The 12713-nt window shown below is 41.7% G+C and overlaps 1 protein-coding gene across 2 annotated transcripts in view; it reads right to left on the minus strand.

The window, feature by feature from the left end:
• Positions 1-12713, minus strand: part of TOM1L1 (target of myb1 like 1 membrane trafficking protein) — a 52646-nt gene that overhangs the window by 16172 nt on the left and 23761 nt on the right. For both annotated transcript variants that reach the window (XM_035103829.2, XM_035103830.2), the window contains 4 exons: positions 11152-11301; positions 6262-6378; positions 4911-5012; positions 3780-3896 (listed from right to left, as the gene is read on the minus strand). In XM_035103829.2, coding sequence (XP_034959720.2) covers positions 3780-3896; positions 4911-5012; positions 6262-6378; positions 11152-11301 — 486 coding nt within the window. The remainder of the gene's footprint in view (positions 1-3779; positions 3897-4910; positions 5013-6261; positions 6379-11151; positions 11302-12713) is intronic.

The raw sequence follows: 12713 nt of genomic DNA on the forward strand, positions 1-12713 counted from the left end.
AATTAATGTTATTGTTGACCTAACACACTAATGTTGTTGTTGTTTATTAAATTTGTAGACCGCCCTATACCCACAGATCTCAGGGCGGTTCACAACATAAATTATAATACTGAAAAAACCACCATGTACACACCTATCTCTGACCTCCTAAGAGCAAGAGAACTCCATCTCTTTTTAGAAACAAGGCTGATTCTAAACTTATCCATGTGAATGGATGGATTCCCAGCACCTCCCACAGATTTACAAAGTAGTGAAGCGTATCTCCTCAGAGTTTTAAATCCGTAAGATGTGAGATCTCTAGACATCTCGGTTGTACACAGTTCATGTCTGCAGTGTAAAGGGAGAAAGGGGAAGCCCCTTCAAATTAACTCCCTGCCTCCTGGATTTCGATGAGACGATAGGCGAATTCTTTAAATATATAAATAAAAAGGAAACTGAAAATAGCAGGCAAAATAGGAAACGATGGGTTTGATTTAGCCTTTGTCAGACTTCGAGTTCATCAATTGAAATTGATGGTATTCGGGTTCCTCCTATTGATTCCAGTGGGTTCCTTCTGACTAAGACTGCATCCAACCCAATGATGTTATCTTTGTGCTTTTGAGGTGGCATTTATGCCACACAGCTCTCCCACAGATCATTTCTTCAGGCTCACGTCTCACGTGGCTTTCTGGAACAACGACCGGTTTTCTGTTATGAGTTGGCTTACCACAATGATTTTGTGTGGTGATTTAATTCCTCCAAATGCAGCGTCATGTGGTGAGATCCGGCATTTTACTACAAGAGCGAAACTCATGCCCTCATACCACAAGTACCAGGTCTTGCCACATGAGGGCACAGCAAAAGCCACACAAACGTGGAAAATTCATCCCATTAAAAGTATCAAAAGGCGCTGGAGGGAAAAGGGATTCATGCTGTAAATCTGGATTCCCCACCATGGGTTTGTCGGTACCAAACCCTGTGTGTGTGTGTGTGTGTGTGTGTGTGTGTGTGTGTGTGTGTGTGTTAAGGCTTTCTCTCTTTTTTGTAAATATTTTTTATTTACTTTTTAAAAATAGAAACAATTAACAAAGTCAATTAAGAAACCATATAAAGAGATTACTCCGAATCTCAATACTTCCTTCCATCCCCTCCATGGGTCCTAGTGACAATATTTACAACTGCATATCAGTTATCCAAATTTTTTACCCATCTAAATTGTCCAAAGTTCTTGTTACCTTACCAGCATGGTTAAAATCCTGCTAATGTTTTCATCTGCTTACAATGGTCTCCTAAATAAATTATATGTATTCCCGCCTCCCCATTCTTTTTTTTAAGTTCTTGTCCTCTTGGTTTCTGAGCAGGTAACGTATAGGTGTTTTGCCTGAGGGAGTGTTTCGGAGAAGTGACCGTTTTTCTTCTCTGAAATGGATATTGCCCAAAACAGTTCCTTAGATTTCCATACATGGCCAAATCTTTATGGGGCGCCGTGTTGTAAATGCTTAATAAAATACAGTAAGTAGGAAGGACAGCTTTTAAAAGGAGCCAGGTCACACTGTATTGGTGGAATCTAGTCTTATAAACAGTGATTTTGAGATAACAGATAACTTTTTTTACATGAACTTGGCATTAGGAGAGAATAGTATGAAGGCTTTGTCTGTTTATGGAAATCCACATTATACTATTTAGAGCCACTGGGTTTGGCAAAAACATTTCCCCATTACTGAAGTGCTCAAAGAAAAAGCCTCGGACGGGATTTTCTCTCGACAAGGAAACATATTATTAGGGAAATCTCCCTTTCCCCCTTCCTTTTCCAAGACTACCTCCCAGAATTTCACCTTTTTTAAAAAAAAGCTTTTATTAAGGATTATGTTGTGTTACAAAACAGAAATCAGTTCTGCGGGAAATCTCCAAAATGATTTGTTTACATTTAAAGCCACATCAAGGAACATGGTTTTCTTCATTATGGATTCCATCTGTGGTAGATGGGTGCAAAAGAAGTCTGGTGATATAACTATTAACCAAAAATTTGTTTTAAAATGGGCATGTAATTTGCTTTATATATATATAAAAGAGTTTGTGCTTTGTTTATCTCAAAATGGGTTTGTGCTTTGTTTTTAAACCTGATTACCCATTTTGATTCTGAGAGAAATAATTGTCTGATAGGCTCTATAACGTTGGGATCTCTTCAGTTCTTTTAAACCAGGCATGCCCAAAGTCCAGCCTGGGGGCCTAATCCGGCCCGCCGGTCAATTAAATCCAGCCCCCGTGGCAGTTCTTCAACAACAATTTCAATCCTAAAAAAAAAAAGTTCAACAACAACTTTGGGGGGAAATCCCCACCCCAAAAGCTCAATAACTCCAGTCCTAAAAAAAGGTCAACAAGTCTGGTCGGCCCTCACGCATATTCACTTCATCAAATCTGGCCTTCTTTGAGAAAAGTTTGGACATCTCTGTTTTAAACCTTTTCTTCTTCTCTTTTTACATTTTAGAACTGGCACAGATTAAGAGGGACAGGAATGGGCCAAGGGGCTGCAGACACTGCCATCTTAATTTCCCTAGAATATCTCTGGACCCCATAATAGAACTCTGGGGAAATCAAGATGGTAGCTGCAGTTACCTTGCCTGGGGGTTTTCTCACAGTTCTAGGCTGGCTGCCCTGCCCCAGCCTGTCCCCACAGATGCCCATGGTGGCAGCACCCAGTGCTCCACCCCCAGTAAGCTTGTTGGGGAAGGGGGGCATCAAGTGGAACTGGACAGGGACACTAGACACTGGTGCTGGGTCCCGCTCCTTGGTAATCCAGAGTGCAAGTTAATGCATTGAGAGTCCACATATTCCATCACCTTTGCTTTTCATTAACTACTGTTTTAACTGCTATAGCAAGGGTGTCTCTGGACCTTAAACTGAGGCTCATACGGCTGGCGGTTCCCTCGTTGCGAGAAGCCAAGTTGCAGGGAACTAGGCAAAGGGCCTTCTCGGTGGTGGTGCCTGCCCTGTGGAACGCCCTCCCAACAGATGTCAAAGAGGAAAACAACTACCAGACTTTTAGAAGACACCTGAAGGCAGCCCTGTTCAGGGAGGCTTTTAATGTTTAATAGATTATTGTGTTTTATTTTTCTGTTGGAAGCCGCCCAGAGTGGCTGGGGAAACCCAGCCAGATGGGCAGGGTATAAATAATAAATTATTATTAAATTATTATCATACAACAAAGAATAATATTTAGAATATACTGGACCCCCTTACATTTGTTTTAAAAAAGGGCTAGCTAAGGTATCTAACTGTTGGAGATGCAAAAGGGATAATGCTTCTCTCAAACATGTGTTTTTTCGCTGCCCTATATTCAAATATTTTTGGCAGAAGGTAACTGAAACCATCAACAGAGCTGTACAGAACAACCTTACATTTACAGAGCAAAATATCCTCTTGAATTCTATACCCAGCACATGGAACCTTACAAAAGGACAAGACGAGTCGACTCTCCGTGCTCTTACCACAACAAAAAGACTGATCCTGATGAATTGGAAAAAATAAAAATGCGGCTCCCTTCTACAATTGGATTGAAGACTTATACAAACTCACAACACGTGAACAATTTGCATAAAGCACAGACTTGCCATGGACGAATAAAATTATATTCATACAAATACTGTAATGGGTTAAGATCTGATGAAGTACAATAGCAATCTTGTAATACACACACACACACACACACACACACACACACACACACACACACACACACACACCCCTACCTTTTCTTTTCATTAACTATCCCAGCAAAAGCGCGAAAGGGGGTACTGTACCTGGAGAAGCTCCATATCGTCTGGATTTTCTGACCCAGGGACGTTTTCCTTCAGGATGGCTGACATGACCCTCACATTCATCTTTACCATATCCAGTTCGCTGTACAGCTTTCCGATCTGTTCAGGACAATAAATGCAGTAAAATACAAGGCAAAAAATTATTTTGCATGTCGTGGTTTGTGCTCTGAAAGTCCTGGCAGCTTTGTAGCAGAGACTTATTTATTGCAGGGATGGCTTACCAAGCCAAATGGATGGGGTATAAATAATAAAATTATTATTATGACTATTATTATTATACCTGGCTGTAAGTTTCTTAGGGGCCTTCGGCTACCCAGATTAGAAAATTCAATGCTGAACTAAGGCTGCAATCCTAAATGCACGTACCAGGGAGTAAGTGCCACACAGATTCTCTATGAGCATGCATAAATATTGCATACCCTCCAACATTTCCCTGGTGAAAATAGGGACTATTCCATGATAATAGTAATAATCTTACTATTTATACCCCACCCATCCGACTGGGTTTCTCCAGCCACTCAGGGCAGCTTCCAACATATTTAAAAATATAGTTAAACGTTAAAAAGCTTCCCTATACAGGGCTGCCTTCAGATTTCTTCTCAAGGTTGTATCTCCTTGGCTCAGAGGTCGCATGACTCCATGCCCTCCGCCATTTCTCTGATGAAAATGTTAAAGATTCATTCCCCGTGTTTGCATTCATGGGATTGTTGTCTATCACATGACAGTGTATGCTTACATTCCACAGAGTGGGACGTGATGAAGACAGGATGTTTGTGTTACTGGACCTAACTTTACCTTTACCTTTTTACCCTCTATTGAATGCAATACCGCCTGATGCCTGCCCTATACTCATTTCAGTGCCAGATAAAGGTATTTTTTATACTGTTTTCCTTGCTGCCGTTAATATATTTATGTAGTTTTTTATTGTTCTGTTGACTGCCATCGCATTTTCGATGGGTTATTGTTCTAAGCTACCCGGAGAAACACTGTTATTGGACAACATGCAGCTACTGTAAGTAAATAAAAGATTTAGAAGCCCCCGTGTCAAGCCAGTGGGTTGTGACAACGAACTCCTTGAGTTGCAAAATATTAAAATGAATAGTGGCGCTTTACCTGTTCGGGAATCAGTGTTATGACTGTAGATGGGGGAAGGGATCCTAAAATGCCCCTCCTGGGACTACTGCATGGTACTTTTGTAGAGACCGGGGGCAAAGGCTGTGGATACACAATGCAATAAGATATTAGGGTGTTGTTGTTTGGGGAACCATAAACCCGTTCTATTGTTTCATACCCTCCAATGAAAATAGGGGCGCCCTAGTTAACAACAGCAACAATTACTACTACTACTACTAAAGGTAAAGGTAAAGGGACCCCTGACCATTAGGTCCAGTCGTGACCGACTCTGGGGTTGCGCGCTCATCTCGCATTATTGGCCGAGGGAGCTGACGTATAGCTTCCAGGTCATGTGGCCAGCATGACAAAGCAGCTTCTGGTGAACCAGAGCAGCACACGGAAACGCCGTTTACCTTCCCGCTGTAGCGGTACCTATTAATCTACTTGCACTTTGACGTGCTTTTGAACTGCTAGGTTGGCAGGAGCTGGGACCGAGCAACGGGAGCTCACCCTGTCACAGGGATTCGAACCGCCGACCTTCTGATCAGCAAGCCCTAGGCTCAGTGGTTTAACCACAGCGCCCCCTGGGTCCCTACTACTACTACCACTACTTTATTATTTATACCCCACCCATCGGGCTGGGTTGCTCCCTGGGTGGCTTCCAACATATATAAAGACATAATGAAACATTAAACATTAAAAAAAAACCTATACAGGGCTGCCTTGGCTCAGGGGGTCACATAACTCCATACTCTACAATACTTAAAACGAGAAATTAGTACTACACTTGTCAAATATATATTATTCTGCATTCTATTCTGTGCCTAAATTAATCAGGTGAAATTGTGAGGTTATTTCAGAGTCACCATGAAGCCTGGAGGGAAAAAAAGACTCCTTACTTTCTTTCTTTTTAAGTCCATAATGTGCTTTATAACCAATTTTACACTCCTCCCTCCTTCCTATCCCGCCTTCAAAATATGCCTTGTGCTTTGCCTGCACGTGTTGAGATTTGTTTTTATTTTGGAGGAAATTTACAAAGCCCAGAAGGCAATCCGGATGCCTACGTTTGCATTAACTCACAGAGGTGAAACTGGGATTCTGGATCTCGTGGGCAGTTTTAAGCACCTCAACCTCTCTACATTTCCTGTTTTTTAAATAACAATTCCTCCCACTCTCGGATTTTTAAATGCTCCAAGGCAGAAACGTATGACTGCTTTCCTAAGCATGGAAATCACTCTGTCGAATGTGCATTATTGTTTTTTAATTAACCGGCACAACTCTGCCACACATGCAGATTTTGCAATGAGCATATCCTGTTTCCAATCGGGTAGTGCCACAAGAGTATTCCTACCTTGGCCCCCTTGTTGATTCCCAAAGATGGAAACTCGACCCCTTTCTTAAGCAGCTCCAGGTAAACTTCTTTTACATCACTTACGTCCACAGCACCTTGAAATCCTCGAGCCCACGTCTTTTTTATATATTAAAAAAAAGGAAAGAGAAAAGCTGTTGAAACAGAATTAAGGTTTCCACACACACCCCCACACCCCACAACTGCCAATACAGTCATACCTTGGATCCCAAACGCCTTGGTACTTGGACCTTTTGGCTCCCGAACACCGCAAACCCGGAAGTGAGTGTTCCGGTTTGCAGGACCTTCCTGCAGCCAATCAAAAGCTGTGTCTTGGTTTCCAAACATTTTGGAAGTCGAACGGACTTCTGGAATGGATTCCGTTCGACTTCCAAGGTACGACTGTATTTACCAAAAGCCTATTTTGCTCCAATGATCCCTTCACCAAGGTCTGTCACAGACCCAGTGAAACAGACGCAATTGGCCAAAGGTTCAACACAATTTCTCTTTCACAGAATGGGGATAAGACAGAAACAACTGCAGTGGGGTTCCCCCCTCCCTTTAAAAATAGTTTTATTGTTGCATTTTTGCATACGGCTGTGAAACAGTTTGGGAGGTAATTCTGCACAAAATGTGATTTGAAACCGGGGTGGACAAAAATCAATGATTTAAAAAAAAATCAGATTTTTAAAATTTAAATTGGATTTTTTTTAAAAAAAAATTAAATTGGTTTTTTTAAAAATAAAATGCTTTTGGAGGAAAAATCTTTTGAAAGGTAGTTTTCTATTTAAGTTACATTATAGTCCAAATGCTATATTTCATCACGAAATAAGAATTTGTTTTAAGTTTTACATGTGTGCTAAAACTCAGCCTAAGGTGGTTTTTTAAAAAAAACAAAAAAAACCCGTTTAACCACATCAGTTAACAAACATGGATGCGTATGCTATAATGTTATTGTATTAGTTAAATAAATTGTTTAAAATGTTATTAAGGAAATGCTTATTTTTCTCCTTCCAATAAAGTATAGCAGAAAAGTTGTACCAACTATAAACAGTTAACTTATTAAACCTCACCATAATTTCATAATTATCTGACTATGTATTTCTAATTGTATAACCAAATCAGTCATTTTGGATAGAACTGTAAAAGCTATTCTGAAAATTTAATATTCCAAAAATGAAACCTTCATCTGTTGGTAAATATGAAGATTATACCAGCAAGAATGAGTCTTTCTGTCAAAAAAAGAGATTTAAATCAATTCTTGCTGACTAGTGATTTAAATTGATTTGATTTATATCAAATCCACCCTGTTTGAAACCCGATGAAATAAATAGTTTCAAAGCTGGCACAGCAATGGTAGGAATACATAGTGAGAGATTCATCACACAGCAACCCTACAAAGAAGAAAATGCTGTCATTTCTTTCAGCTCTCTCTCTCTCCCCCCACCCACCAACACAACCTGGTCCCATCCATTCACAGGTGCTGTCTCAACTCATCCCATTCTCAGTGCTTTTAAAAATACAACGTATTAAAGTGCAACTCTGCTATTCTGCAATTCTCATATCTCTTCCTCATTCCTCATTCGCCTGTCTAGTTTTACAGGATCTCAGGCAGGTATCACTTTGGGTAGGTGGATGGCAGGCCAAGAAACCGTAGCAGCTAGGGGAGGGTTGAAACTAAAGAGTGTGTCTCTCTCAGGTCTTGTTTGAACAAGAGGTTGCTCCCTTACACGTTTCATTCCAAAATAACAGTTGTTTACTGAAATAAGGCATCATTGTCGACTATATTCGATCACCCATGGAACACCCGTCAGAACTAATAACCTTGCTATTGTTTAGAAGATGGTTCGTTTTGAGACAAAAGCAGAGGTCTCTGTTTTTCCCAGGGACGGCTGAGCTTCTTTCAAACCTCTCCTTGTGTCTACAGACCAAGTGATGGCATTGTGTGGGAAAGGCCTGCAAAAATACAATATACCTCAAGGACCGCCGCTTTCCATATGAACCTTCCTGGACCCTGAGATCGAGAGGTCTGGAGGGCGGCAAAACGAGAACAGGGCCTTCTCTGCAGTGGCTCCCCATCTGCGGAATGCTCGTCCCAGGGATGTTCACCTGGCGCCTTCATTATACAGTGGTACCTTGGTTCTCAAACACCTTGGTACTCAAACAACTTGGAACCCAAACACTGCAAACCCGGAAGTAAGTGTTCCCGTTTGCAAACTGTTTATGGAAGCCGAATGTGCTCCGCTTTGAGTGTTATGCTTCTGATTTGAGTGCCACACTTCCATTTTGAGTGTTACGCTGAGGTCTGTCTGTTTTTGCTATTTATTTTGCAGCCCTTTTTCTGTTTGTTTTTGTGACTGTGTGGAATCCAGTTCAGCTACTGATTGATTGATTGTGTGACTGCAGTACATGGCTTTCATTTTATGGATCAACGGTCTCATTAGATAGTAAAATTCACGTTAAATTGCTGTCTCAGGCATCGTTTTCAAATGTTTGGAATGGATTAATTCATTTGGCGTTACTTTCTATGGGAAAGTGCGCCTTCGTTTTGGAACGCTTTGGTTTTGGAACGGACTTCCGGAACGGATTAAATTTGAGAACCAAGGTACCACTGTAAACCTTTAGGTGCCAGGCAAAAATGTTCCTTTTAAACCAGGCCTTTGGTTGATCTGATTGACATCCTATGTGCTTTTTAAAATGTGGGGGTTTTTTTGGGGGTGGTGGTGGTTATTGAGTTGTTGTTTTTATTTTGATGATATATTTTGTGGTTTTATATTTTGATTTTGGTCTGTGAACTGCTCTGGGACCTCCTGGTATAGGGCAATGCAATTAATTAATAAATAAATAGTGATGGTGTATATGTGTGTGTTTGAAAGCTGAAAGCACATCTCATGGGCAGGGAGTGTAGTTCAGTGGCTGAATAATTGCTCTGCAGGCACAAGGTCACAAGATTCAATCCCGGGCATCTCTGGGTAGGGCTAGGAAGGACTCCTGTCTGAAACACAGCCAGTCGATACTAAACTAATGGACCAAAGGCAGGTTCTTATGTTCCACCTGAAATAGAACTTGGCACCTCTCTCTTTCTCCCTCTACATCTCTCTTGCGCATGTACACAGGCACATGAAGGTTATAACTTTTTGACTTCTTTTTTTTTTAAATGTCCTGTATAATAAACAGATGAACTTTTGCTGGAAAAAACCGGACTTACTCTCTTCAGATATGAAAAAAAGTCACCCCGAAAAATTGGAATCACCGTATATGTAACATTACTACTCATAAGTATTAGCACTTTTAAAAAAACTTTATCGAACCATTTAGAACTTTTACAGCTGTAAAAGAACTTTTAAAAGCATTGGAGAATCACGGGAAGCAGGAGCCATCCGTACTGCAACCTCAACTTATTCTAAGCAATAGGAAACTATGTACAAAACATTGTACAAGTATTAGAAATTTTTTCCTGTATTATAATACATGCTAGGCACATTACACAATACATTATTCAGTTACATATACAAAAATCGATTTATTGATTCCAGGGTGACCTTTTTTCAAAAGATTTGGATATGACAGTTCACTCCGTTGTTTTTAGGCAGCAACGGTTCATCTAACTATGCTTCAGGAACATGAGGTTGTTAAAAAGTTATAACCATAGTGTATACACACACACACACTCACACTCTCTCTCTCTCTCTCTCTCTCTCACACACACACACACACAGTCTCAGTACCAAAAGCTTGTGAGAGGAGGCTTGAGAAAGAGTGATTTTTTACTTGAAGAATAGAAACCCTTTTCGGAATATTCGAGAAAGAACTATAGGCCGACAAAATTGCAGGCAGGATTTGGATTATGAACAGCGGATTGAGAATGAAAATAAATGTAATAGAGGAAATATATATTAGATATACAGTCGTACCTCAGAAGTCGAAAGGAATTCATTCCGGAAGTCCGTTTGACTTCCAAAACGTTCGAAAACCAAAGCACAGCTTCTGATTGGCTGCAGGAAGCTCCTGCAGCCAATCGGAAGTAGTGGAAGCCCTGTTGGACGTTCGGCTTACCAAACAACGTTCGGAAACCGGAACACTCACTTCCGGTTTCCGATCGTTCGAGAGCCGGAATGTTTGACTCAAGGCGTTCGGGAGCCGAGGTACGACCGTACTTCGACATATAATGCATCAGAATATTGGTGGGAATAAAAACACCACAGAGGTTAGGATGGGAAATCACCTTGTTCCTTTTGTAAGAGAAACATGTATTGAATTTGAAGTCAATATGTTTTAAGTTTTCAAAATTGAATAAAATTTATTATAAAAAAAGGGGAAATTCTCTTTTGGGAAAGATGCAACCAAACAAGAAAACCCTGGGAGGTGATCCAGGCTGGCTGCCCCTGCTACACAATGAAAACAGGTTTGAAGCCAATCAAGCCAAGGGCAGAAACAAGTTCACCGGTTTGTGATTTCAGGCTAACTGGTGGTGTAAATAAACTCCTGCTTTCCCACCCACACAGAGCAAAGACACTCAACTTTTTGTTGGTTGGCTGGCAGGATGGCAATTCTTTTGTTTGCTTTTTTTATAGAGACACTGAGAACAGAGCTAACACTATGCAAAAGCCCTCCTTTTTCTCAATAGCAGCAGCCAAGGAACTTGACAGGACGACAAAGGAATGGCTTAAAAGCAAGGCCGATAGCCAGCCATGGTGGGCTCTTCTTACCCAACTTTCTCTTACTCTCCCTATAGCTTTGCTGCTTTCCAACCATGGCTTAAGATAAAAAGGAAGGCAAACTAGCAGAGACTTGGATACCTGTCTGACGCTTCACAGTACTGTACAGCTCTCACAAGACATTTACTACCCTGGCGACACTGGGAAATGGTAAAGATTGAAAAGAAGCACTTACCATGATAAAGGTCAGGATTTTCTCCTGCATATCAACAGGAAGGTTGAACCTTGGATTCAGGAGCTTCACAAGTCTGTCTTTGCAGAAATCCCTTCTCACAACCAGAGACTGGAAGCTCGGGCCACAGTTCTGCATGCACATGTCGAGGAGCTGCAGAGAGAAAGATAAAGAGATTCTCCCTATCATGGCCATTGCTGCAATGTGCTCTATGTGGGGCTACCTTTGAAGGTGACCCAGAAACTCCAACTAATACAGAATGCAGCAGCTAGACTGGTGACTGGAAGCGGCTGCCGAGACCGTATAACACTGGTCCTGAAAGACCTACTTTGGCTCACAGTATGTTTCCCAGCACCAGTCAAAGTGTTGGTGCTGACCCTTAAGGCCCTAAACAGCCTCAGCCCTGTACTCACTCCCATCATTCAGCCTGGACACTGAGGTCCAGCTCTGAGGGCCTTCTGGCAGTTGCCTCCCTGTGAGAAGTGATGTTACAGGGAACCAGGCAGAGGGCTTTCTCGGTGGTGGCGCCCCCCCATGGAACGCCCTCTCATCAGATGTCAAAGGAAATAAACAGCTATCTGACTTGTAGAAGACACCTGAAGGCAGCCCTGTTTTGGGAAGTTTTTAATGTTTGATGTTTTGTCACTTTATTATTATTAATATTCGGTTGGGAGCCGCCCAGAGTGGCTGGGGAAACCCAGCCAGATGGGCAGGGTATAAATAACAACAACAACAACAACAACAACAACAACAACAACAACAACAACAACAACAACAACATATCAGGTCTCTGAGGACTCTCATCCTGGTCCCATCTGCACCACACATTTAAAGCAGTTTCACACCACTTCCAATGGTAATGACTCTCCCCGAAGAATCATAGGAGCTGTCCTTTCATTAATGGTGCTGAAAGTTGTGAGGAGACCCCCTAGTCCAGGCATAGGCAACCTTTGGCTCCCAGATGTTTTGGAACTACAACTCCCATGATCCCTGACCACTGGCCCTGTTAGCTAGGGATCATGGTAGTCGTAGTTCCAAAACATGTGGAGAGCCAAGGTTGCCTATGCCTGCCCTAGTCCCTTCACACACTTATAACACCCAGGGTGCTTTAACAGCCAATCCCCTTTCCAAGGGAATTCTGGGAATTGTAGTTCTGCGAGGGCAGCGTTCGCAATTTGCCAGGTGCCAGGCGCATTTTGTACCTGGCTATTGGCCACTTGCGACCAAGTGAAGATACCATCTGGAGGTGCATGCTTGGGGATACTTGAATTTTGGCTGTTTTCACAAACTAGCAACACCTCCTGTTCTCCATTTTGGCTTTATTTCTGTTGAACAGATCATGACACGATGTAATATGTCTTGTGCTCCTGTTCATCCGAGGCTGTATTTATATAATTTTAAGACCTGCTAAGGGACAAATGATTGTTACTATGTCCTCATATGCAAAACCGCAGGGGGTTTTACATATGCGAATTCAAAGAGGCCGCACTTCCTTTTTTCCAAGGACTGTATTTTATCTGCACAATCAGAACGAATTTCAGGAACTAAAAAAGAGTGCAGCAGAA

Source organism: Zootoca vivipara, chromosome 2 (assembly GCF_963506605.1).
Source record: "Zootoca vivipara chromosome 2, rZooViv1.1, whole genome shotgun sequence".
Taxonomy (NCBI): domain Eukaryota; kingdom Metazoa; phylum Chordata; class Lepidosauria; order Squamata; family Lacertidae; genus Zootoca; species Zootoca vivipara.